The sequence below is a fragment of the Sapajus apella genome, unplaced genomic scaffold, assembly GCF_009761245.1.
Source record: "Sapajus apella isolate SASKATOON/1434 unplaced genomic scaffold, GSC_monkey_1.0 scaffold79, whole genome shotgun sequence".
In the NCBI taxonomy this organism is placed as follows: Eukaryota; Metazoa; Chordata; class Mammalia; order Primates; family Cebidae; genus Sapajus; species Sapajus apella.
Genome location: NW_022437019.1, coordinates 1,811,412 through 1,839,134, shown reverse-complemented (window position 1 = coordinate 1,839,134; position 27,723 = coordinate 1,811,412). Strand labels below are relative to the sequence as shown.

The 27,723-nt window shown below is 49.3% G+C and overlaps 1 protein-coding gene across 3 annotated transcripts in view; it reads right to left on the bottom strand.

Annotated features, from left to right (window-relative positions):
* Positions 1-263: 263 nt before the first annotated feature.
* SLIT3 (slit guidance ligand 3) overlaps positions 264-27,723 on the bottom strand; it is a 627,018-nt gene continuing 599,558 nt past the window's right edge. For all 3 annotated transcript variants that reach the window (XM_032252688.1, XM_032252689.1, XM_032252690.1), the window contains 8 exons: positions 27,596-27,689; positions 21,717-21,854; positions 20,377-20,617; positions 17,749-17,879; positions 6,392-6,546; positions 4,391-4,676; positions 2,960-3,168; positions 264-867 (listed from right to left, as the gene is read on the bottom strand). In XM_032252688.1, coding sequence (XP_032108579.1) covers positions 632-867; positions 2,960-3,168; positions 4,391-4,676; positions 6,392-6,546; positions 17,749-17,879; positions 20,377-20,617; positions 21,717-21,854; positions 27,596-27,689 — 1,490 coding nt within the window. In that variant the 3' untranslated portion in view covers positions 264-631. The remainder of the gene's footprint in view (positions 868-2,959; positions 3,169-4,390; positions 4,677-6,391; positions 6,547-17,748; positions 17,880-20,376; positions 20,618-21,716; positions 21,855-27,595; positions 27,690-27,723) is intronic.

Below are 27,723 nucleotides of genomic sequence, written 5' to 3'. Positions count from 1 at the left end.
AGTCTGGGACAGACAGGGACAGCAATTTTGCAGAGACTGAGAAGGCCAGGGCTCAGCAGCTTTTCCTGGAAGAACGGGGCCTCTTGGGCACTGACGTCCAGGACTCTGAAAAGCTGGGTACTTTTGGGGAGAAAAAAAAAGGGAGTTGAAAAACAAAGATCCTTTCCTTCTCTTCCTCGTATTCCTTTTTCTGATCTCAGTGAGCAGTTCTTGGTTTACTGCCGACATAATAACGTTTCAGAAACTTGAAAACATCTTCCTCCTTCCTCAGACAGGCTGTCATTCTTTATTCTTATCCTTTTGTTTTAAAGCATTTTTATTAGTCCTTTTTTTTCTTAAACTTTTAAACAGCTGTTTATAAAAACACAAATACACAACACAAAACTTGGTAAAAATAACTCACTATATGGCACATATACTCAGATGATGTGATATATTTATATAGTAAAAGATGAAAATAGTCACTTTCCATAATAAAAATAAGTTCTATTTTTTGTTTATTTTACAATATACTTAATATTCTCTTCTTCTTTAGCTTCCTCTCTAGCTTCATCTCCTTCACGCTGAATCTCCAGGGGTCCCACATGGCTGTCCCAACCTCACCAAGCTGGAGTCTGAGAGGTGGCAGGGCTTAGGAACACACGAGGCAGCCGCACTCTAAGTGTCTCTCCACCTCTTCCACGAACGAGGAGCCGTCTGTGCACTGGAAGACGTATTTCCGATGCTTGCTGCGGGTGGGCTGGCAGCACTGGGGCCCGCAGCCCCCGTGACATTCCATGATGGGCACCTTGGAGGCTGTGGCGCATGATGCATAACCTTTCTGGCGGCGGATCACCTCTCGGACTACCTGTCCTAGGCACGGATTCTCTGCAGAGGGCACAAAAGTCAGGACATTGGTGGTCTAGGCGGCCAGCGGGACCATGAGCAGTTCTCAGGTAGGCTGTTCTGAAATACTTGTGCTCTGAAGACAGTAAGAATGTATTCACTCATCCGTCTGCCTCCCCTCCCCTCTGTCCACCCATCCATTTTACAAACAGGTGCCTTTCTTATCCCAGGAAAGGACACTGCTAGGCTTACACGTAAGCTCTGAGGATATAATGATGACAAAAGCAGGCTTGGTCCCTTCCTGCAACAAACTTAAAGTCAAAACTAAAACTAGATGTGGCGAACTGGTAGACTGTGGACTAAATCCTGTCCCCAGGCTAATTTTGATTGCCCTACATATGCCTAAAAATTAATTAAATGCCAACATTCAAAAAGCAGGAGGTTTCACCTCAGAGTTTGGATTTCTGGTTTCCTTGAAAACCAGGAGATCTGGCAAAGCTGAGCCTGCAACATTGCACTGCAGTGATGGCTGAAGCTGAGTGCTTTAGGTGGGGCAGGCAATCCCCAGTTTGCCCCAGTCGCCACCAACCTCCTCAGCTTGGATACATATGTGAAACATTGCAAAATGCAGGTTCTGACTCGAAAGGGCTGGGGTGGGGCCTGGAAGCCTGCATTTCTGTGACTCCCGAGTGATGTCAGTGGTGCTGGTCAATGTCAGGGGGCCACTCTGAATGGCTACAGTTTGTATTAGTTTTGAAGGCATCTCAAGGCCAACAGCTAGAAAAGTGGAGAAAAGAACCATCCATTCTGCTCATGTGTTCTCCTTGCAGAGGTCCGCTGAGGACCATTTTCCATACTTGTTTGTTTCATCTTTAAAAAGTCCATGCTTAAGAATCTGAACTTTGGATCCATTATTTATTAGGACCTCACTTAACCCTATGCAGAGGTGGCATGAGTCATCTGCACTTTGTTTTTTTCCTCAGACAGGGTCTCATGCTGTCACCTGGGCTGGAGTGCAGTGGTGCATTCACTGCAGCTTCAAGCTCCTGGGCTCAAGCGATCTTTGTACTTTGGCCTCCCAAAATGCTAGGATTCCAGGCACGACCCACCACTGCTGGCCCTATATGGATGAGGAAGTGAACCAGAGTATGCTGCTCAAAGTCATGCAGAATTTTTTTTTTTTTTTTTTTTGAGACAGTGTCTCACTCTGTCACTCTGGTTGATCTAGGCTGACTGCAACCTCTGACTGACTCCTGGGTTCAAATGATTCTCCTGCCTCAGCCTCTTGAGTAGCTAAGATTACAGGTGACTGCCACCATGCCCAGGTAATTTTTATAATTTTAGTAGATACAGGGTTTCACCATGTTGAACAGGCTGGTCAAAGTCATGCAGATTCTAAATGAGAGCTTGACCTTCTTCATTGTGACAGAGTTGCTTCCGACTTTACATCTCATACTCCTCCCAACAACCCTATAAGGCACAGTAACCAGCCTCCAAGATGGCCCCCAGTGACTACCACCTCCTGGTACTGATGCCTTTTACATGGTCCTCTCCCTCACTGACCGATGTAACCAATGCAATGTGGTGGAAATGATGGCATGAGTGATTTCCAGTTGTAGGTCATGTAAGACATGTGGCTTGCTCTCTCCTGGACTGTTCACTCTGGGTTATGCCAGCTGCCCTGGTGTGAGGACCCTCTAGAGCCCATGTAGGGACTCATGCAGGGCAGAATTGGGACCTCCTACCGACACCCAGTGCCATGGGAGTGCAGCACATTGGAAGCAGATTCTGCTGCTTTGGGTTAGCCTACAGAGAACTGCAGCCCTGGCTGTGTCAAATGCAACCTCAAGAGATCCCAGCTAGGCTCTTTCTGAATTTCCAACCCACAGGAATAATGTGGGCTAAAAAATGTTTAGAGCTGCTATGGTTTGGGGCTAACTTGTTATGCAGCACTAGATAACTGATACAGGAAGGTGTAGTATTGCCCCTGTTTTCAAATTGAGGCTCAGAAAGTGACTGTACCAAGGTCATTTAGCCTTTAAGTGGCACAGCCAGAACTGGAACTGAGGTGATCTGGATGTGAAGACCAACTCTGACCCCTGCTTCTTCCCTCCCGCAGGCACCGTAGACCCACCTTGTTGGCAGTGCTCCCCGCTAAAGCCGGGCTGGCACAGGCAGTAGGGCTCCCCTCGGTCTGAGATGTGGCACTGCCCATGGTGACACTTGAAGGCTGAGCAGGCGTTGGCGGAGTCATTCTTGTGGTCACACAAGTCCCCTCCATAGCCCTCGGCACACTTGCACATGTATGAGGTCCCGGTTGCCACACATTTTCCATGGCTGCAGCTGGGGGCAGAGGGGAGGATGGAAAGGGAGCCAGGCCAGAGTTGGTGCTGCTCAGGACTCCCTCTGTCCACCCAGCCAGGGACCAGGAGAGCCAGAGCTGCATGCAGTCCAATAGCCTTCTTCGTTTCCTACGCTGAGCATCTATCTCTTTTCTTAACCACCCTGCTCCCCTGGCCAACCAGCCAGAAGCCTGCAAGTGTCACCCAGCATTCACTGTGAGCTGTGGCCACAGCAGAGGCTGGCTTGCTGATTTACACACACACCTCATGTAGCCAAGTAGCAACTGCTTGGAAGAATCTAGGCATTCGCTATACATTTTAATTGCTTTAGCATCTTAAATAAGAATTACTACCACCCCACTACTACCAACAGGTACCCCTGGCTATGTACCAGGAATTAAGTGCTTTACACCCAGTATTGCTCTGAATTTTCATCACAACTCTTTGTCTATTGCTCCTAGGCAGTACATTTCACCTGTGGAAAAGAATGACAGTAAAGCCTGTATTCTGAATCACAAACATCACTCTCCCTATTGAGATGACATGCAGGGCCAGGATCCATATTACAGAGTCTCACACACACACACACACACACACCACACACACACACACACACACACACACACACACACACACGTGTGCATGCTCAAGAGCAACATAGGAAGCTCAAACCCTTTCCTTATTCCTGATTTCAGATCATTTCCTGACTGATGTGGCAATGTGTTTAGCCAACCACATTGCCAATGTTGGCTCTGGTATTATTTTTGGCTGATTCCAGTTTCTTAACACTGACAGTACTGGATCTCCTGAGGCCTGGTACATAGCAGGAACTCAGCAAATCTTTGTTGAATGAGTAGTTGCTTAAACTATTAAATGTGGTTTGACTGTGTGTGGTTATATACCCCTGGTGCCTTGCACAGGCTGAGTCTGCCCACATGGGTGCCTTTTTCTAATTCCCACAGAGAAGTCAGGGGCTCACTGTGGCTCTGGACAGGTTCTGAAGGCCACCTGGTAGAGACAAGTATTTTGGGCAAGGCCCTCTTATGCTGATCCCTGTAAGTAGGCTCAGCCTCTTGAACTCTTAAGCAGTTACACTTCCACAGATCCTATCTGCAGCCTGACTGCAATTGCTCCAGAATCCAGTAGTGCCTATTTCTCAGGTGGGGTGGGGCTGAGGCCATGCTGGGAGCCCAAGCACACACCCAGGGCTTTGGGACACTGACCTGTGGCTGAGGCAGGGGTCCCGGGCCTCCTGGTCGCAGAGTGGGCCTGTCCAGCCCGGGTGGCACTCACACACCACGCTGTCCTTCTCCACGGGGCGGCACAGGCCGTGCTTGCACACGGTGCAGGACTTGCAGCCTGGTGAGACCCCCAGTGACTGCGGCGGGAGGGCCTTGAAGTCCTGCAGCTCGTTGTTGATCCGCACCTCGTGGATGCAGCCGTGGAAGCCGCCTAGAGGCCGGTCCGTGCCCTGGCGCAAGGCGGAGAGGCCGGTGGAGGTGGGGATGCCTGTGGGAGGGGAGCCAGGACAGTGGCCTGAAGACCTTCCCCTGCCACACTGCTGTCCTCAGAGCGAGAAAGCACTTTTAACACGTTGACGGCTAAATGATCAGAGCTCTGGGCCTCTGCTGTTCAAAGGAGGTTAATGGGCCAAAACCTTGGACTTTGTCCACAGAGGGACCTGCATCCTTGATCCTGCACTGGGACTCCTTTAAAAACGTGAATTTGTTGCTAATAGCAATATTAGAAAACTCCCCATAAAAATTTGTATCTCGGGCTTCCCTAGAAAAAATGAGATGATCTGATTGCCCACTGTGCTATGACCCCACTGGCTGAACTGAGGGGACCGCCCCCATAGGCAAGTGTACCAAATAACCTGCCATCCCCACCAGGCCCCTCAGCCCTTTGATCCAGGCCTCACAAGAGATCCCAGGGCAGGCAAGTTATGGCTGCGGAGAGAAGATAAGGTCTGGGGAAGCGGCTTGATCAATGAGACTTTGGGGTTCAGTGTTTTTAGACCAGTTCGCTGCCTTCTGTGCTGTGTACCCCTCTTCTCAGGGTCTTCAAGAGGCTGTTAGTAAAGACCTAATTTGCTTTTCAATAAAGTCTGATTTGTGTTTTCTCTCCCCTTCTATACCACTCTCTGCCCACCTTCTACAGTTCAGAGCTTGGGACTGGCTTGGAGGCAGGCACAGTTCTATTCTGGCTGTACCTGGAGCTGGTGGGGTGGGGCATAGTCCTCCTCCAGGGAGAAGTGGTGTCCTTCTGGGGCTGCCCTCGGCCCAGAGCTTTCCCTGGCCTCCCTGCATCTGAACTGCCCATTAACGATGCCCTCTCCTAGGCCTGTGCCAGTATCTGCAGGTGGACTCTGTGCGTGAAGTCTCAGGAATCTTGGGACAGAAGGAGCGGTTCTGGTAGCTTTTTTTATAGTTAACCCTTTGACAACTATTGGTGCAGTGGCTGCCTTTCAGGCCCAGACTCTGCCAAACTGATGGCTTTTTTTTTTTTTTTAAAGACAAGGTCTCACTCTGTCACCCAGGTTGGAGGATAGTGGCACAATCGTGGCTCACTGCAGTCTCAACCTCCTGGGCTCAAGCGATCCTCCCACCTCACCCTCTCAAGGAGCTGGGACTACAGGTGCTCGCTACGATGCACCTGTAGTCCCAGCTATTATTTTATAGAGATGAGGTCTCACTATGTTGCCTAGGCTGCTCTCCAACTCCTGGGCTCAAGCAATCCTCCCACCTTGGGCTCCCCAAGTGTTGGGATTACAGTGTGAGCCATGGCATCTGGCTTGCTTCCATTTTTGGCCTTTGATTTTAATCTCAAACTTGTTCTTCTACATTCATTAATTGAACCTCTCAGGGTTTGAGGAGGTGGCAGAGCAGAGGGAATATGACCTGAAGCTGGCAGACTTTAGCAGAGCCTAGACCCTGCTTCCATCTCCTGCCTCCTGCTTTGTGCCCTTCCCCCTCACAACTTGTAGTCTCCAGAAGGAGTCCTGCTCTCTCCCCTTTCCAAGCACCTGTCCAAAATCATCTTTTTCCCATAGCCTGGCTAATGCCTGTTCACCCTTTTAGAGATCAGCTTGGAGCAAGAGGTTGTTCCTTGCTCCAGGAAGCTTTCCCTGATTGGCTTTGGCAGTGGCCTGGGTTTTGGTACCGGAGCACAGAGGGCTGGTGGGAAGTGGAGGTGCTGGAGGTGGTAGGGAAAGAGGGCATTACCTCCAAGGTAGAGGGGGCTGTTGATGCCCACTGCTGGCTGCTTCTGGAGCTTCCCCAGGCTCTTGGGGATTCCTTTGTCCACTACCAGGTTCAAGGACTGGTTTAACATCACCAGCTCCACACTGTGAAACTGCCCGTCATTCACTGTCTCCACACTGGCCAGGAGAGAAGGGGAGAAAGCCGGAGAGTTCACTAAGTGGCTTCCATGGCTGGGCCCTGGGCTGTGGACTTGACCTGCAGTGCTTACATTTTTACTTTCTATTTGAAAATAACTTTAAACTTACGTTAAGTTGTAAAAATAAAAACAGTTACAGAAAATGCTTATTACCCAGTTTCTCCCATTACTCCATTGTGCTTGGTTGATTTCTCTCTGCATTGTATATATACATACATGTTTCTGAACCATTTAAAGGTAAGTTACATACATCACAGCCTTTATCCTTAGATACCTCAGTGTGCATTTCCTAAGGACAGATATTCTCTTACATAAGCACCGTGCAGTTGTCAACTTTGGTGAATTTAACATGGATACCACATTGTTATCTAGTCTATCATCTGTATTCTAATTCTGTAGTGGACCCAATAATGTCCTTTACAGCAGTTATTTCCTTCCAGTCCAGGATTTAGTCTAGGGTCAGGTATTGCATTTGGCTATCATTATTTGCATTCTTTTCTATTATTTCATAGAGTTAAGCAAACTCCATTCCCAGACCCTCTTCTCAATTCCTGCTCTGTTGGCATGCTGCCTGGACCCCTATTTACTCAACACACTTATTTCAACTGTCCAATTTCCCCCTTAAATATCAATAAGGATAAAGGTTAGCATTGTTCTAAAAAATAATGTTTTGATGTCTTTTTTTTTTTTTTTTAAGACAGGGTTTCACCATGTTGGTCAGGCTGGTCTTGAACTCCTGACCTCAGGTGATCCACCTGCCTTGGCCTCCAAAGTGCGTGGATTACAGGCGTGAGCCACCGTGCCCTTGATGTCATTTTAATATTTTTTTCTAGTATATATAAAACAAACTCTTGGCCAGGCACGGTGGCTCACATCATAATCTCAGCAATTTGGGAGGCTGAGGCAGGTGGATCATGAGGTCAAGAGATCGAGACCATCCTGGCCAACATGGTAAAACCTCGTCTCTACTAAAAATACAAAAATTAGCTGGGCGGCTGGGCATGGTGGCACGCACCTGTAATCCCAGCTACTCAGGAGGCTGAGGCAGGAGAATCGCTTGAATCCAGGAGATGGAGGTTGCAGTGAGCCGATATTGCACCACTGCACTCCAGCCTGGCAACAGAGCGAGACTCTGTCTCAAAAACAAAAACAAAACAAAAAACGTCTTTTATAGTTAAAATTTCAATATTTTGCTGTTGTCCCCCCTAAGGTCACCTCATGTACCACCAGTGGTTGCATGCCACATTTGGGGAAATAAGGCCTTATAATACTCATGCTATGTTAAGTTTGGTATCTCTACTACAGAAATGAGGTAATAGTAGCTCAGGGTGGCTAAGGAATTTACCTAAGGCACCACAGTTGATAAGTGATAGAGCAAGAATTTGAACTGAGGCCCAGGTCAGATGTCCGTAATCTGAAAAACTCCAAGATCCCACACTGTTTGAGTGCCCACATGATACTTGAAGGAAATGCTCATTGGAGGATTTTGGAGTCTCACTCTGTCACCCAGGCTGGAGTGCAATGGCATGATCTTGGCTCACTGCAATTTCTACCTCCTGGGTTCAAGTGATTCTCCTGCTTCAGTCTCCCGAGTAGCTGGGATTACAGGCTCATGCTACCTTGCACAGCTAATTTTGTATTTCAAGCAGAGATGGGTTTTTCACCATGTTGGCCAGGCTGGTCTTGAACTCCTGACCTGAAGTGATCCACCTCCCAAAGTTCTAGGATTACCAGTGTGAGTCACCGTGCCCAGCTAGTTATGGGATATTCAGTCTGCACATACCCTTTCCCCATGCTGCTTCTAACAGGGCCAGCAGACACTCAACGAGGGCCCAGTTGAGCCAGACATGATGCTAAGTGGTTCACTTATTTGAACCTTATAACAATTCTATGAAGTGGATGCCAGATACCCTTTATCACAGATGAAGACACCAAGGCCCAGAGAGGGTAAGTGATTTATCTGAGGTCACCCAGCTAGTTCAGGCAAGAGACAGAATCTGTAGGCAACACTTTTGATTTCCAAGTTCTGCTCTTTCCAGCGCCTCACCCTCCCACAGGGGCTGAAGAGGGAACAGTGGTGGGAGATGATGGGAGTTGTTGGGGAATGTGGCACCTCCTCCTTCCCTGAAGCTCTCTGAGGAGTAGGCTGAGCTCTACCTTATCTGTTCAGGTGTCTGGGATACATATGGAGGCTCCCTCTCTCCGTGAATTCTCCCTAGCAAATCCCTGTTGGCACCAACAAAAGGATCCCAGCAGGGATGGCACTGATTAGGCAGGCAGGTACAGTTTCAGTGACTAACCCAGATTTAGAAATTTCAGCAGCCAAAAAGGCAAGAGAAATGCTTAGGAGAAGACAGGCTAAATTGGGGTGTAGTGAAGAAAACAGAGTCCATTCTAGCCCCTTGCTGCTGGATGGAACCATAACCAATCATAGGAACAGAACATCTCGGTCACAGTCTCCTCATCTGTAAAAAGGGGAGAATAACCTCACAGAACTATCATGAAGTTCGAATAAGAGAGGGTAAGTGAAAGTGCTTTGTAACCAGGCATGGTGTCATGTGCCTGTAGTGCTAGCTACTTGACAAGCTGGGAGGTTGAGGCAGGAAGACCACTTAAGCCCAGGTGTTCGAGTTCAGCGTGGGAAACATAGCACAACCCTATTTCTTAAAAAAAAAAAAAAAAAAAAAAAAAAAAAAAAAAATGGTGCTTTGTCAATTGCTGGGAAAATGTGAGCAGTTATTTTAGTATTATTTAGAATACTAACAAGTACCATTGTCTGCAAAGCTAGTGATCCTTGCTCTAGTGCTGATCCCTGGGAGAAAGTGATGGCAGAGGACGTGCAGGAGTCCAGGACCCACTCAAATCCATTGGGAAATCTCTCCTCCCACTCATTCATCCAACTGTCCATCCACCCATTCAACCATCCACCCTTCCTTCCCATCTATTCTACCCATCCACCCTCCTCTCCATCCGTCCACCTATCCATCTCTCCACCCACCCACTTACTTATCTACCCTCTTCATCCATCCCATCCTATTCATCCATCCGTCATCCACCCATCCACCCTCTTCTCTATCCATCCACCTATCCATCTCTCCACCTACCCACCTACTTATTTACCCTCTTCATCCATCCATCCCATCCATCCATCCATTCTTCATCCATTCTTCAACCATCTTTCATCCATCCTTCATCCACCCACCATCTGCTGTGGGCCACCTTGTCCCGGGTGCTGTGGATCAGTGACATACAGGGCACATAGGGTAACTGCACTCACAAAGCTTCCATTCCACTTTCCTTAGCCTTTCCTCTAAATCAAATGACAACTAACCAATATAAGGTCTAGCCAAGAGATAGGGTAGTGGGAGGTGGAGTGGTGGGTAAAAGAGGCCACTGAGGAATCTGCTTTTGTGATGGGCAGCCAAGAAGCCCTATGAAGGTAGAGCTATTTCTATTTCAGAAGCCTCCAGCTGCTCCAAGTTGCAAGCTGAGAGCAAGGCAGAGGCCTATGACAGATGGGCTGATAAAAGCAGGAGGGGTAGGGAGGGCCCCGTGCAGAGAACATAAACTTGTGACCTTGGGCCCTCACACAGTTTTCTAACCACAAATGCAAAAAATATGCAGGTATATCCCAAAGTGTCCTATCAATGGATGCTGTTTGGATGCAAATGAGCTCACCACCCTGGAGGTGTGTCAACAGATGCTGGGCAGCCACCTGTCAGAAAGGGAGCTGTAAAGAGGCTGCAGCTCAGGCATTCTCTTCCAACATTAAGATTCAGGGAGCCAGGGCAGCTGTTTTCCCATTATAGACACATACAGATACAGCGAACACATGCCACCTGCTCCTGCCTAGCAGCTGGCTCCAGGCCCAACTCCTTCTCTCCTTCTTGCCATCCCAGGCCCTGGTGTACAGCCTCCAGGGGTACCCAGCTTGGAGACAGTGGTCTGGCAGGAGTCACAGATGAGAGAGGACTGTGTGGTCACTGGCTCCTGCCCTAGACAAAGTGCTGGGCTCTGCAGTGCCCCAGCACTAGGCTTCCTGGAGGACCTCATCTGATGCCCACATGGGAGAGTCCTAGGTAGGCTCCAGATATAACCTTCAGCCAGGTCATGCTTTGTGGAGAGAGATCTGGGATCACCCTAGATGAGGGACCCTGGGCAAGTCATATCACTTCTGTAAGCCTGTTTCTGCTTCTATTCAACGAGTTTTAAACTCATTTTACAACACTGTTGTTTTTTAATAAGAGATGGGGTCTTGCTCTTTTGCTCAGGATGGTGTGCAATGGTGCAATCATCAGTCACTGCAGCCTTGAACTCCTGGGCTCAAGTAATCTTCCCTCCTCAGCCTCCCAAAGTGCTGGGATTACAAGTGTGAGCCACTGTGCCTGGCCTACACTTTTTTTGTTTGAGACAGAGTCTCACTCTGCCACCCAGGCTGGAGTACAGTGGTGCCATCTCAACTCACTGCAAACTCCACCTCCCTGGTTCAAGCAATTCTCCTGCCTCAGCCTCCTGAGTAGCTGGGATTACAGGCACCCACCACTAAGCCTGGCTAATTTTTGTATTTTTAGTAGAGATAGGGTTTCATCATGTTGGCCAGGCAGGTCTTGAACTCCTGACTGCAAGTGATCTGCCTGCCTCGGCCTCCCAAAGTGTTGGGATTTTAGGTATGAGCCACCGTGCTCAGACCTACACTGGGTGTTAATGGGCAATATGTGGCCTCTGAGACCTGGCAAGTGCTCAGTGAAAGGTGGAAATGATGACTCCTTGACTTTACTCTGGGCTTGGAAGAGCTGGGTGTGGCAGCAGCTGGGGTGGGGGAGTAGGTTAGTGGGACCTGGAAGAGCCTGCCTGCTGATTTTACAACCTTATAGCCACCCAGGGCTTTGAGTCTCTGTACACTTCTACTGGCTCATTCCCATCTCTGAGGAGAGGACTGTTGGGAGTCCCATTTTAGGGAAGGAAGGTAAGTAACTTGATAGAGGCCACACTGCTAAGAAGTGCTGGAACTGAGGTTCAAAATCAGGATTGCTTCCAAATCCAAACCTCCCATAGCGTTATCTATGCCAGTGGGTGCTCTTGGGTTAACAGGTTGTCTCTTCCTGGCACCTTTTAACCAGGTTGTCCTGGATATAATGGCTAAAGCCAGTGTTTTTCAAACTGTGGGTCCCTGGAGGTTCAGGGTAGGGAGGGCTAAAGGCTCTGTTTTTTTTTTTTTCCCCACCATCCCTAAGTCAGGATACCTCCATTTCTACTTGCCTTTGAAGGAAAAATTATGGCCAGGCACAGTGGCTTACGCCTGTAATCCCAGCACTTTGGGAGGCCATGGCGGGCAGATGACAAGGTCAGGAGTTCAAGACCAGCCTGGCCAACATAGCGAAACCCTGTCTCTACTAAAAATACAAAAAAAATTAGCTGGGTATGGTGGCAGGCGCCTGTAATCCTAGCTTCTCAGGAGGCTGAGGCAGGAGAATCACTTGAACACCTGGGAGGCAGAAGTTGCAGTGAGCCGAGATCTCATCACTGTACTCCAGCCCAGGTGACAGTGTGAAACTCCGTCTCGAAAAAAAGAAAAAAATAACCAAATCATTATTAAATCTTGGCCTTTGAAATAAAGTAACAATGGGAAAATGGCTCTACTGTGACAAAAGTAGAGAAAAAAATGGAAAAAAACAATAACAACCTAAGGTTCATTCTAAAAGAAATGACTATATAGTGGTCCCGAGCGCCAGTAATTAGTCTCCTGGAGAGATATTTAAGGATTTCAGGAGAGAGGAGGGAGCTCTGAGGGTCTTCCTCACTGGGCCAGACTGAACTGGTGCCAACTGGGAGGTGGGGAGCTCTGGAGCTGTCAGGGAAGGGCTGCATGCATCCTGCCTGGAACTGGCATGACCACAGGAATTGGCCAGAGTGGCCCATGGCCTTTTTGCCTCTGCTTTCATTTATTTATTTATTTTTTGAGATAGGGTCTTGCTCTGTCACCTAGGCTGCAGTGCAGTGGTACAATCACAGCTCACTGCAGCCTTGACCTCCAGGGCTCAAGTGATCCTCCTGCCTCAGCCTCTCAAGCAGCCAGCACCACAGGTGTGCACTACTGTGCTTGGCTATTTTTTTTAATTTTTTTGCACAGATGGAGTCTCGCTATGTGGCCCAGGATGCTCTCAGACTCCTGGGCTCAAGTGATCCTCCTGCCTCGGCCTGCCAGAGTGCTGGGGTTACAGGTGTGAGCCACCATGCCCAGCTTTCTCTTGCTTTTAATAATAATGGTGCACCAGTGTTAATCCCGTAGTAGGGGCCAGGCATTGTGCTACCCTATGCTAAGCAGTTAACTTCTATTCTCTTATTTAACCCTAACAACCCCCAGGAAAAGGAGGCATACTTTTTCCTCCATTTTTGAAGTTAGAGACTTAAGGTGCTCAGCCTGAAGTCTTAGGGTGGGCGTGGTGGAGGCAGGGCTGAAGTTCAAGTCTCACAGGACCCTAGGCCACTGAGGGAGGGAGGAAGGGTTGGTTATTCCTCTAGGTGCTGGTTGCTCAAACCTGGATGTTGAGTTGTGACCACTAGGTGGCGATAGAGGCTCACAGTAACACAGGTTCTGAGGTTTCGGGTCGGCAGCAAAACCTCAGGCCCCACTGCAGCAACCCCCTACTCCTGTAGCACAGCCTCCACTCTCTCTTGGCCCTGCCCTTCATGTCCCAGAGCCAGCACGGTGGGAGAGCTGGTTTGGGTGGAAAACTGACCCGGATTTAAATCCTAGCTCTGCCACTTTCTGGGCTTCTAACATGAGGCTTCTTATCTCTAAAATAGGAGTGAGGATCGAATGAGACAAAGACCTTGGCAGTGGATAGGATTGCAGAAATCAAGACTTGGAGAGCATGCACTGCATTGCATTCAAAGAGAGCTCCCATGCTGTGTTTTAAAATGGCCAACATTCAAAAACTTAGATATCTCACATAGAAACCCTGATGGTCCTGCTTCTTTTGATAATCTGTATTCCCACATGGCAGTGTCTGCTGGAGCTGAGGTCAGCTGCTCCTTTGGATGGGGCTCCACCCTCAAGGCTATTGCAGCCCTCACCACTCCCTATGGGGACCCCAGCCCATTTTCCCCATGTCTGTTACCTATGTGGCCATTTGGTCTTGCTGGCAGGTGAGTGTGGCCTTCTCTCAAGTCTCAGTGCCAAGGAATAGTGAAGTCTGACCACATTCTGGGGCAAGAAGGGGCTCAGGTGGGCTTTTCTGTGTATTTGCCCTGGGGCCTAGAATAGAATGTTGATGTGCCCTTGTCACCTGCACCTCATCATCGTAGTATTGCCTTGTTGTAACCTGTGATTACGGCTGTGCAGATGAACAACATCAAGCGTGGACAGAATGGAGACCATGAAATCTAGCCTGCAAGTCCCTGTTGAACCCAGGCTGTCATCCTCACTCTGAGGCTGGTCACTGGGCCTTAGTGGGCCAAAAGCTGGTGGCTGCCAATTCTGCCGATTAGAAAACCTTTGGTTGAGCTCCCTGGCTCTGACTCTGAGGCCAAGGCGGCCTTCCTGGGTGGTTGGAGGTTGTTGCACTGATGCTGAGGAGGAGATCTCATTTTTTGTGGCTGCACTGGCCTCCTGGCCCCCTCAGCTGCTGGCCAGCTCAGCCTGTGCCCTCCATTAACCCCAGCCCTGCCACGTGGTTTCCATGCTGGCTGATGGGGCCTCCTCCTCCCCAGGGCTTCCTCGCTGCTCAGCCTAAGAAAATGCTTCTGAGGCACAGGTCATGTCTCAGATCAAACACTGCCTCCTCCTCCAAGGTCCTCCAAGCAAAAATATTTGCTCCTGCTGAGCACAGTGGCTCATGCCTGTAATCCCAGCACTTTGGGAGGCCAAGGCAGACAAATTGCTTCAGCCCAGGAGCTCAAGACCAGCCTGAGCAACATGATGAAACTCTGTCTCTCCCACAAAAAACAAAACCAAAAATTAGTTAGATGTTGTGGTGCACACCTGCAGTCCCAGCTCCTCAAGAGGCTGAGGTAGGAGGATCACTTGAGCCTGGGAGGTGGAGATTGCAGGGAGCTGTGATCACGCCACTGCACTCCAACCTGAGTGACACATCGAGATACTGTCTCAAAAATAAAAAAACCCCACAAAACCCCCAAAACAAAAAATAACTTTGCTTCATCATTGGTGTGCCTGTAGCATGACACCAGTGCCCCCAGTGAGAATGATTTGATTCTGCTGTGGAACCACTGCTCATTGATACGTGTGTCTTCTTCCCCGGACTATGTTTGTTTAGCTCTCTGGCCTCTGTGCCTAGCCCAGGGTCTGGCCCAAACATGGGGCCTGATCAATGTGGAGTGAGTGTGAGTGTACTACTGGGAACAGGAACAGGGCTGCCACAGGGAAAAGTGTTTGGAAGCAAAACCATTTTAATGTGGAATTGCTAGAGCCTTGGGCCCCTGAGGATTGTGAATGGGAAGAAGGGTACTAAAGATCTGTTACTGGCTCAGCATGCAGATCTAGGCTGGGAATGCCTGGACATCCTTAACTTGGTCTCCCCATGGCTAAGACAGAGCCTGGCATCTCTCCAGGGCCACCTACCTGCTCAGCCTCAAGGCTCCCTAACAGCAGCTTCCGGACACGCAATTCTCTGACCTTCCATTTCCTAACTCAGCATGGTGCTGCGACATTCCTACCACCCATACCGGCCCTTTACCAAATCACTAGCCTTGACAGCTAACGTCAGCAGAGGGCAAACGCTGGGCTCTGCCTGGGAAGGCCCCCAGCTCAGGGTAGGGCTCAGCTGCTTCTGGAAGCCTGGCTTTCACCTTCTGTCCTTGAAAAGGCTTAATTTGCCAAGTGCTTCCTCCAAAGTTACTTCAATCATCTGACTGCCCTAGGAGGTAGATCCTGCTATTGCTCACATTACATGGTGGTGCTGGTGGGGGGAACCGAAGAGGCTGAATCACTTGTTTTCATCTGGATTTATGTGACAGCAAATACTTCACAGGCTGCCCTGGCCCTGCCTCCTTGGCTCTCTGTCCTCTCCACTTGGCCCAGGACCCATGGCTCCAGGGACACAGAGGCTAAGCAGCCCAGACTCTAGGAAGACCATGGGGGTGAGCTCTTTCTTCTGGTGTCTGCTGTGCCTGACTGTCCTAACCTGGCTGGTCTTTACCCACCCTCCACCAGGAGCCTCCCACTCTGGTCAACGCCCTTTTCCTTGCCCCTTGTCTGTCTTTGCCATTCTCCCAGCATGGCTTGCCCACCTGTTCCCTCTGCTCTCACAAGTTCTTCCCTTTCTTCAAGGCCCAACTCAGACCACTCCTTCTGCAGGAGGTTTTCCTGTGGAAACGGGTGCTTCTGAGACTTGTGCACCAGAATCACCTGGAAGGCCCTCTGAAGCACAGGGGTGTCAGAGCTAACCCCTGGGGTTTCGGATTCAGTAGTTCTGTGGTACAGCCTGAAAATGTGCATATCTATCATGCCCGCAGGCGATGCTGGTACTGTTGCCTCGGGGACTACACTTTGAGAACCACTGCTTTAAGCTAATGGCTTTCAAACTGGGTTTGTTGGATGATTTATCAGGGGCCTTGATTACAGTGTGTGTGGAGGGGGAATCTTTGTTCCCTCCAACCCTGCAGGGTGGTCTTGCTTCTATGTATTTATGATTCTTAAGTTCAATATAATTTTTTTTTTTTTTTGAGATGGAGTCTCACTCTGTCACTCAGGCTGGAGTGCAGTGGCATGATCTTGGCTCACTGCAACGTCCCCTCCCAGGTTCGAGTGGTTCTCCTGCCTCAGCCTCCCGAGTAGCTGGGACTACAGGCATGCGCCACCATGCCTGGCTAATTTTAGTAATTTGAATTAAGGTGGGGTTTCAGCATATTGGTCAGGCTGGTCTTGAACTCCTGACCTTGTGATCTAATCGCTTCAGCCTCCCAAAGTGCTGGGATTACAGAAGTGGGGCCTCTATATAAAATTTTAATGGAAGAAAAGATTTAGTTAACAGAGATAAAAAAGTCTCAAAGTTGCAGTTCCTCACCAATCCCTGTGAAATGTGCTCTTGCCTCCGAGGGGACAGTGTGGCCTCTCTTTTGTACTGTGGCTTCCATAAGGCTTGGCTCTACTTCTACTGGTAGTTTGACGTGATTTGAGGTGTAACAGACATTTTTAACTTTTAGTAGTCATTTTTATAACTATTATAAAAATATTTATAACTTTTAATAGTTATTTAGTATTTATTACTGAGAAGCGGAAAAAAATCTAACATACCCAACTAGCATATCTGTGACTCTCCAGATGATAATTCCGTAAGGAGCAGCTACATTCAAAAAGTGAGCGGTTGGCCAGGTGGAGTGGCTCACACCTGTAATCCCAGTACTTTGGGAGGCCAAGGTGGGCGGGGCACCTGATCACGAGTTCGAGACCAGCCTAACCAACATGGTGAAGCCCCATCTCTACTAAAAATACACAAATTAGCCAGGTGTGGTGTCAGGTGCCTGTAATCCTAGTTACCAGGGAGGCTGAGGCAGGAGAATCACCTGAACCCGAGAGGCGGAGGATGCAGTGAGCTGAGATTGCTATGCCGCACTCCAGCCTGGGCAAAAAAGCAAGACTCCATCTAAAAAAAAAAAAAAGTGAGCAGTTGAAAGTTGCCGTAAGGCAGCATGTGAAGTGAAAGTCCAGCTGCCACTCCGTTCATGCACAAGCTGCTGGAGAGGCTGAAGTTTAGGAAAAGCTGCCCTGTAGAACGATTTGAAAGTCACCTACGGAGTGGCCCTGCTCCCTCAATGCCCTTGAGTTTCTTCCCCTTGAGTTGCATGCTAATTGTCCCCTGTTGTCTTTCTTAAAATAATAAAAGATTAAGATGACATTTTGAAAAGGGCACCTCATTAAGCAGCCTTGTCCTCACTGCAGCACGCACTCCCACACAGTGGCCAGCTGCCCATTTATCTTATGGTGATGAGGTGTCACCTCCCCTCCACCGGCCTGCCTGCCTCAGCCTCTTCCTCTGATACCACTTTTCTCCTTCCCACCCACCACCCTGCGAGGAGGAGGTGTGTGTGCGTGAGCATATGCATGGTAGAGGCCAGGAGAAGGGACACCTGAGATCCCTAGGGTCTCCCTTCTGAGTCCCAGGCCCAGAGGCAGGAGGATGTGGAGGAACACACGGTGGGTCAGGAGGGAGCAGGCCCTTACCTGTACACTGTGGTTGGAGGCGAACTCAGGCTGTCGTAGACCAGCCGCACGTGGCCCTGGTACAGCTCCAGCGCCAGGGGGTCGTTGTCTCCTTTGTAGAGAAGGATGCCGTTGTCCTTGTCGGTGGCCACCTGGAGAAAGCAGCCAGGGCGTATTAGTCAGGGCTTACCTGAGACTGAACCTCCCCTGCTCATCTCACAGAACCCTCTTCCAGGCAGCAGCTTCTGAATCTGTGCTGGGTCTAAATTCACATCCATCTTTCCTCCTCCATCTAGTAGGTAAATCCCCAGAAGGTAAGGCCTGGACTTACACCTCAGCAAGTGCTGACTGAGCAAACCAGTTCAACACATTCTTACTGAGCACCTACTATGCACCACTAAGTTCATGTATTTATGGTGTCAGGAGGCCCGAGCTCTAATCTGCCCTCTCCCTCTGGTGTACAACATGATTCCATCCAAGTCCCAGCCCTTCTTTGGCCTCTGTGTCTCTGTATAAAGTGGAACAATAAGGGTTTTTTTTTTTGGTTTGTTTGTTTGAGACAGAATCTTGGCCCAGGCTGGAGTGCAGTGGCGCAATCTCGGCTCACTGCAGCCTCCATTCCCAGGTTCCGGCGTTTCTGGTGCTTCAGCCTCCTAAGTAGCTGGGACTACAGGTGCCTACCACTATGCCTAGCTAATTTTTGTATTTTTAGTAGAGACAGGATTTCACCATGTTGACCATGCTGGTCTCAAACTCCTGACCTAAAATGATTCACCCACCTTGGCCTCCCAGAGTCCTGGGATTACAGACATGAGGCACTGTGCCTGGTTGAATAATAAGAGATATAAAGAAAATGCTAAAAATGATCATTAATTCAATGTTTGCTAGGAACCAGGCACTGTGCTAAGAGTCATCTGGGGAATTAAAAAAATGCCAGTGTCTAGACTTTACCCCAGACCAGCTACACATGAATCTCTTGCAGGTGGGCCCCAGGCAAAGATAATTTTATTTTTTTATTTATTTAGTTTTTTGAGACAGAGTCCTGCTCTGTTGCGCAGGCTGTAGTGCAGTGGTATGATCTCGGCTCACCGCAACCTCTGCCTCCTGCATTCAAGCTATTCTCCTGCCTCAGCCTCCCAAGTAGGTGGAATTACAGGCACACACCACCATGTCCAGCTAATTTTTGTACTTTTGGTAGAGACAGGGTTTCACCATGTTGGCCAGTCAGGTCTCGAACTCCTAACCTCAGGTGATCCACTCGCCTCCACCTCCCAAATTGTTGGGATTACAGGCGTGAGCCACTACACCTGGCTAAAGATGATTTAAAAAGTTCTCTCGGTGATTCTAAAGTATTGCCAAGGCTGAAAGTCACTGGTTTCAGAAGTTGCACTCACAGCCAGCCACCGGGAATGAGATTCTTGGATTAGTGGATGGGTCCCCATCACCTGATACGTCTGGCCTGAGGAATGGGGTGTGAAGCAGGTAAGTTTGAGAGGACATCTAGATGCGGGGGGCACTGGGAGCTGTCCTGACTAGCCTGGGTGGGTGGGACTGAGGGTGGAAGGCAGGAGTGGGTGATGACAGCCCGAGCCTCCTCCTTGTTTGTGCCCATGGTCAACCCTTATCTCAGAGGCCTGTGCACTGGGCTGCAAGCTTCACAAGGTGAGGCAGTTTGAAGTTTTTGTGCACTTCTACAACTTCTGTGTCTAGAATAATGCCTGGCATATATAGGTACCAAATAGATCTTTGTTGAATAGGTATTTTCTCCATAAGCCCACGAGCCAAGGTTTAAACCTGAGCTAATGGGGCCATAACCAAAAAAAAAGGCCAGAGCCCTAGTTAGTGCCCAGTAGCACCCAGAAATGCCCAACCCAGGTGGCTCCTTCTCCACAGCAAACCTGCAGGCAGGGGCCTGTTCTTTGTCTGTACTACACCTTCCCTGCCAACCCCCCTTCCAGAATAATATTCATGTTGCCCAGAAATGCAGTTTGGAATAAATGTGCTTCATCTACAGGTAAGGAGCCTGGGAGAAGTTAGAAAAGAACTTGGTTTGTGCTAAATGATTTTCCATTCCTCTGGACCTTTGCTGCAAGCTGATTTCTCCATAAGCCCCAGATGTGGACACCCCCCAACTTCTGTTCTTCTCCGGTCCCCTCAGGCCCAACCACCCTTTTACACTTCATCAGGCAAGCTCCTGTTCACCCTTCAGATCTCAGCTTTGTGATCACTGCCTCTGGGGAGCCTTCCCTGATTCTCCTCCACAGGCTGTGATCACTGCCTCTCCTATGTGCTCCCACAGCCCCCAGGGTTGCCGCTGTCCCTGTCCTTGCCATTTTGCCTCAGACAAGTTTTGTCTGTCTCGAATTGAATCTGAGTTCTGTGGCACAGTGTCTGGCGTACAATAGTTGAATGAATATTTTCTGGAGGAATGAGTGAATGAGGCTGGAAGTGGGGGCTGCAGTTTGCAGTGAGAGCTGGTCAGGAGTTATCTACAGAACTCTCTGAATGAGTTGGTTCAGGTGTCCTCAAGTTGAGTGTTGTCCCTGATGGTGCTTTACTGCTAAGATGGGGCATTCCAGCAATTTTCCGAACAATCAGAGCTTGGGGCGTGTTGAGGTCCTTCTAAGGGCAGGGCAGGGTGGGACGCACCTGCAGGGAGATGTTAGCCTGGGGTCGGACCTTGGCGGAGGCCAGTTCCACGTAGGAGTCCTTGCCCACGAAGTTGACAGTGATGAGCTTCTCGCATCTGGGGCCGGCGAAGCCTGGTGGGCAGCGGCAGGTGGGTTCCTGCTGCACCACGATGCACTGGGCCCCGTTCTGGCACTCGTACTGGTCACACGGGCTGGTCTGTAGCAGGACCATGGGTGGGGGGTGCTCGCAGAAGAGTCCACTGGAAGCAGGGGGAGAGAACCGGGAGGAAGATAGGAGAATGGCCGAGAGGAGACAATCACAGTTACTCAGGCCAGAGAACCTTGGGTAGAGCGGTGGAGTGAGGTGGGAAGTAACACTAGTTCCAGGGGCTAGTTTCAGCCCTGCCGCTAACTAGGGCAAGAGCTTTTCCTTCTCTAAGTCCCAGATTTCCCATTTTTAAGATAAGAGAGTTTGGGGCAGCCACAGTGGCACGAGCCTATAGTCCCAGTTATGGGGGAGGACTGCTTGAGCACAGGAGTGAGAGAGTTCAGCCTGGAGAACAGAGCAAGACTCCGTCTCCAAGAAATAAAATAATGGAGCTGGACTTGAGCAGAGGTCCCTACATTTCAGTGTCATCAGAATTGCCTGGGGGTGATTGCTTAAAACGGCACATTCTCACCCATGGAAATGTAAATGGATAAACAAAATGTAGCCTATCTGTCCAATGGAACATTCTTCAGCAGTAAAAACAAAGGGAATTCGGACATATCCAATAGCATGGATGAAGCTTGAGAACATCATATTAAGTGAAATAAGCCTGACAAAGGACAAGTGCTGTATGAGTCCACTTATATAAAGCATCTAGAGTCATCAAATTATTCAACATTCTGTTAAAAAAGTCAACATTCCGTTGAAAATATTCAATAGAAGTAGAATAGAGGTTACCACTGAGGAACCATCATGTTTGTTCTCCAACCTAGAAAGATTTTGGTCAGTGTGGCTATGTGGTTACCTCCACCCTGCAAGCTGGGCTTCAAGATGGTGGTGTCTTCCATCAGACGTCATCCTACCCAAGCTTGACATTCATTATGTGAGCTGAATCTAAGCCCAGCTTTCACATGGAGTTGCCACAAGTAGCTCTTCTCCCATCAACAAAGTGGGATCACCAGTACCGGCTCTAGTTCCCTCATGGGGACATGTAAGGACTGCAAAGGTGTCAGGGGAATCAAGGAACCACCCAGAACCAGGGCTATGGCCACCTGGGCCTGGGTTTCCACCCTGGCTGCCTTAGCCAGTCAGCGCCAGCCCCTGCCACCTGGCCCAGGCTGTCTTCTTCCTGAGGTGCCCTCCTGTCTTACCTGAAGCCCTGGGGGCAGGTGCATGTGTAGCCATTGACTGCGTCCACGCACTGGGCCCCATGGCGGCAGTTGTGGGCCACACAGTCATCATTGTCTGTCTCACAGAGCTTCCCACTGTAGCCAGGGACACACTCACACCTGGAACACAGGCAGAGGCAAGACTGTTCCTCGAGGCAGGGCCAGCTTCCAGGCAGTCACTCTCCGGCCCCCCTCAGCAGGTGGCCTCTCCCCATCTCTTCTATCTACCCAAGTTCCCTTGGGCTCTGCAAAGCCTGGCTCCACAGCAGGTTTCCCTGGTGACCCATGGCCTTTGTTCCCTTCACAGTGGGGTGAGTCTTGTGGTCCGGAGCCAGGGTGAGGAACACAGGGTTGACTCATCCAGCTTTTGGCTTGGATCTGCTACTTGCTATATGAAACTGATGTTCAGTTTGGTCCTTCCTTTGGGTCAGGCACTGTGCTAAGCCCCTTCCACTGAGTTCTCATTGAGGCCTCCCAGGACCCTGTAAGGGAGGGTCTACCATATTCCATTGCAAGGAAGAAACCAGAGGGCAGAGTGCTGCAGGCACTTCCCTGAGGACCCCCATGCCCCCATTGAGTGGTAATACTTAGTTTACACTTGCATGTCAGAAACTGTTCTAAGTGGATCAGTCACTCATTAACTCTCTGTGTTTCAGTTTCTTCATCTTTAAATGCAATTGATAAATAACTTCGCCTCTTATGGTTGTTTTAAAAATGATACAATTTAAAGATGATACAAATGATGAAATGATACTGTGTAGTGCACTAGATAGACATTAATATTCAGTGTGATATGTAGAAGATAAATGAAGAGGGATATGATACTGTTTGCACTCTGAGATTCAGACCAGGATGAGAAAGGCAAAATCTCTTCTGCCTTAATAAGTGGCTTATATTACCTGGGCAACAGGATGGGAACGCCTGCTCCGCCCTGGGTCTTGCACACCAATCTGGCCCTTCCCAGAAGAATGGTACGCCAGCAGTTCCATCATCACCCTTCCAGCCAAGGTTTAAAACCTGGCCAGAGGAAGCTTCCCCAGCTAAAACCTGGCCTCCCTGAGTGTGGGCCAGAAGCATGCATCTCTAGGGCTCTCTGTCTGGGGCAACGTTCAACCAAAATTCTACCATAGAAACAGACATGAAGGCACGGAGGGGCTGAGTCACAGGGGCTTGGGTGCACCCACAGGCACATAAAAGCAAATGCTTACTGGTGCTGCTTCCTCCTGCAAAGCCTGTGTACCTTTCTGGGCCCAACAGCTGAATTCTAGTGGGCAGGGTAAAAACAATAGCCACAACCTATCTAAGTCAGAGGAGGTGGAGGCATGGCAGAAGGAGGTGACATAGGCAGGGAGGTGACACAGACAGAAGGAGGTGACACAGGCAGGGAGGTGACACAGGCAGGGAGGTGACACAGGCAGAAGGAGGTGACAGGCAGAAGGAGGTGACACAGGCAGAAGGAGGTGGCACAGGCAGGGAGGTGACACAGGCAGGGAGGTGACACAGGCAGAAGGAGGTGACAGGCAGAAGGAGGTGACACAGGCAGGGAGGCGACACAGGCAGGGAGGTGAGGGTGGAGGGGAAGCAAGCTCTCTGAACTCTTAGGTTGATAAGCAGCCCGCGGAAGATTCAGGGCAAAGGGAGGGTCCTCCCTCATCCCTCTCCTCCCTTCTCCTAAATAGAAGTGGGTGGAATCCTCAAGTGGCAACCCCACTGGCATTGCTGGAGTTGGCAGAGCATGATGCAGGCCGTAGATTCATAGCCAGGTAAGACATGGACGGGGCGACTTGTCCTTGACTGGAACAAGTTCCAGAAACTGAGGACTTACTGGGCCTGTGCTCAAAAACTGAAATCCGCTAAGATCTGACCAGTTCACCTTGACTTATTTGAATGGCAAATTTGAAATACATAACCTGTTGCTGCTTACATGTTCAACCAGAGTCTTTCAAGGAAACACAGTGAGAATGACTTCAAGGGGCACATGCTTAATATACTACCATGTCTACTTCTGCTACTGTGTTAAACTTGGCCCTGGTAGGCATCTGCGTGTCTCCTGAATTCTAAAAAGTAGCTGCAGAGCAACTTAAGCGATTTGACTTTCTCCAAGGCAACGATAGCTGCCAATACTTACAAGATAAAATCCAATATTTTAAGCCTGGACTTCAAGGCTACCGATGAGGTCTTTATTAGGAATTAGGTTAGCTATTCTCACTGTCAGACTAACCAGTGGAGGTCTGGAGGCAAACGTGTTTACGTTATTCTTCTTTTTAAATGCTACAGCCCTTTCCATACCAGCAAGTCTCAAACTTTAATGAGCATACAAAACACCCAGGGATCTTGTTACAATGTATCTTCTGATTCAGGGAGTCTGCCTTGGGCCTGGGAACTAGCATTCCTAGCAGGCGCCCCGTGATGCGGATGCTGCTGGTTCAAGAACCTCTGGTAGGGAGAACCTATATAATATCTCTCCATTGACTAAAGAGAGGCAGCTAATGCTATCTCCTGTGTTCCCTGTTGTTCTCAAATGCTTGCCTTTATCTTTCTTCTAGTTAAAGTGTAAGGTTTATGCATTTTAATATGTGTTGGGTCTATTGATTCTGCAAAAGGAGGAGTAACTGAATGCTGTCCTTGGTTCCAGGACAGCTGGAGTCTCTGCATTTAGCTGAGAAATCAGTCAGGCCCAGACTGATTCACAGCCCCACCCCTTTCTATGTGTGTATGGAGGTGGCTTGTGTCGCCTCTCTGAGCCTCATAAAATGTCAATGAGTTTCTACATTCAGGGACTGTTGGATGTTGGATAATACACCTTGCCTGACAAAGAATAAGTCAGCAGTACATGCTAGTCATTGTGATCTTTCTTTTGGCTATTGTGATTTTCAGTATTATGGACAGGTACTATCTGCCCATCACTGAGACCTCATTGCAAGAGTGTACAAGGAGAACTCCAAGGATAAACATCTTCACACTTGGGCAAAGGTCGCCCTGACTGTGTATCCCTTTGGCTAATATCCCTATAGGCTGCCATATGATATGAATTGTTTGGTGATGCAGACAAGGGGGATAAAATGATAAAATGTTGTATTGGAAGAATAATTTTTGATTTAAACACATTTTAATAAAAAACTAACGTTATTGAGCTGGCCAGTAGACCTCCTCAAGATAATGACATCACATATAAATAAAGTATCTCAAGATTATGAAAGCTAGACCGATTTCATTTTTTTTTTCTTTATCTTTTTTTTTTTTTTTTAACCACCAAATACTAGGCTTCTCAGGTAGATTTCCTTCTTTCCTATATTGTCTTAGAACTCAAGGGACTTTGGTTACAATACAGAGTGAGGTTTTTAGTACTAACTTCTGGGGATCATTGAAACCTGGCAGTGTTAGCTCTCCAGCATCCCAACTCCACACCTGCACCCTAGACCGTGTTTTTTTTTTTTTTTTTTTTTTTGGAGACAGTCTCGTTCTGTCGCCCAGGCTGGAGTGCAGTGGTGTGATCTCGGCTCACTGCAACCTTCACTTCCCAGGTTCAAGCGATTCTCCTGCCTCGGCCTCCTGAGCAGCTGGGATTACGGGCGTGCACCACCACACCTGGATGATTTTTGTATTTTTAGTAGAGATGGGGTTTCGCCATGTTGGCCAGGCTGGCCCCCTAGACCGCTTCTGACCAGTGCTGGTGCAAACCTGTGTCTTCTGAGCTTGCTGTCTGCTCTGCCAAGAGGCAATTTATCTCCTCTCCATAGGCGGACCCCCATTCCCTGCCCCTTCCCAGGCATGCCCTAAGCACTCTGCTTGCCAGCCTGGCCTGCTCTGCTTTGAGTTCAGGTTTGCATTTTAAACATCCCTTCATTCTTCCCTGCCCCCTCACAGTATCCCATACTTGGTACAGATCAGCTGTAAACTGAAGTCAAATTCGGGTGGTGGGAGTGGCAGGGAAGTCCTGGGAGGCATCTCTGACCTTTGTACTCAGTTAACTCGACCGCCTAAAAGTCCCTGGCATATCTGAGGGGACACAGGGCAGATGAGATGGATGGGGATGGTGTAGGCATAGGGAAGGGCTGAAGCTTCCTCTGGTCTCATCCAGCAAAACCAGAGCCTCTTGCATTTCCCCTGGCGATAAGCTCTAGGCTTGTGATGCGAAAATAAAAAAGGAAGACATGCTCATGTCCTCCTCTCACCCTTACTTACTTGTCTCTTCTTCCCCCAGTGGGGCCCTCCTTCCTTGTCTCAGCCCATCCAAATTCCACCCACAGTCAAGGGTTACCCACATTCCACTCCTAAAAGGGAGGAGCTGCTTCTCTGCTCCAGCAGGCAATGCCTTCCTTAGAACCCCAGCAACATAGCCAGAATCGTGGGGCCTAGAACTTCCTTCTTTCCTAAATGTTTGCTCAGTGTCAAATGTTCCTCCCCTAGATTCATGGCAAGGGCCTTGAGGAGAGGAATCAAAACCATCTTACAATCCCCACTGCACTCGACACAATTAAGATCTGTGGACTGATGGGCGGGCTGGCTGGGGGCAACAACTAGAACTCCTGCTTCTTAGATTCTAGGATTCTAAGAGCTCACAAGTTCAAGTTTCAGAGATCCTACAATTCTAAATTTCTAAGATTCTGTGATTGGGCTTTCTGGGATCCTGAGGTTCCCTGAAGTTCTAAGTTTTGCTATATAGAATCATAGTTGCAAACACCCCCAGAATGTGAGAGCTCTCTGCCCTGTGACTGGGAACAGGACAGACTCTGGGTGATGAGTCTGTCCCATTGAGACCTAGAGCATGAGCTTCTGCCCCCCTGCCCCCGAGGCTGGAGATGCCATTGGTGGGCATTCTCCTTAAAGACTCATCAGAACAGGCATGGAGCTCTGGGCCCAGGGCCCTCATCCCTAGGCGAGGCTCAGTAGGGTCATTTCTGGGGTCTGCTGAGAGTCTATCCTGGGGTCTCCCCAGTTGCCCTAGACTGCCTGTTTCCCAAAACCCTGACTCCTTGGTACTAGCAGCTAGCGGCTTCCCCTTGGTGTTGGACAGACTGCTGGGGAGAAGAGGGAGGCAGCTGTGTGTAGAAGGCAGCACTGGGGTCGCAAAGAAAGTTTTTGGCTACAGGGTTCCAGGATCTCACTCTCGATGTCAGAAAAGCCCTGGTCTCAAGGGTCGCATGATCTTCTCTAGAAGAGGCAAGGGCAAAACTTTTCATGAAGAAGGTGAAAGGAAGAGGTGAGTACAGGGCCTGGGAGGGACTTCCCAGGAGTGCCATTGGATCCTCAGTTTCAAGAGCTGGATGGCTTTCTCCCGAGGCAGCCTCTCCATCCACCCTTAGGGCTGCTTACAGGCTCCCCTGGCTCCTATTGGCTCTGCTGCTCACCATGGAGACAGCTCCACCAATGGCCATGCTGCTAGACCACAGTGCTCCTGCCTCCTTCCCCTGCAACAGGTGCATAAACTGAGAAACTTGCTGTAGCCTGGAGGGGCAGAGCACTGTGAAGGCTGCACACGGAGAAGGTGACCAAATACTCTTTAGACTCTGCTTCCGCAGTGGAATGGCTCTACATCTTTAGCTCTGGAAAGGAGGGATATGCTGAGAGCATTGGGAAGTTGGTGGGAGAGGAGACGCAAGAAAGAAGGGGCAGGGAAGAGAAAGAGCAGCGCTTCCTCTCTCATTCTGTCTACCTACCTACCTACCTACTTGTCTATCTACAGAGACACAGAGGCACACACAGGGAAAAAGAGACTGAGAGAATTAGATCATGGCTGAATCAGAGATACAGAGAAGCACATGACAGAGCGTGCAGAGACCAGAGACTGCCTAAAACCTAGATTGTTAGAGGTAGAGTTTTCATGGACTCTGTGCTGGGGGCACGAGACCAGGTCTTACCTGAATCCTTTGTCGAGGGGGATGCACTTGGCCTCATGCTGACAGAGGTTCAGCTCAGGCACACAGTGGTTGATCACCTCGTCACACAGCTCACCTGGCATGGATGAGGGAGAAAACTCAGGCCTCGG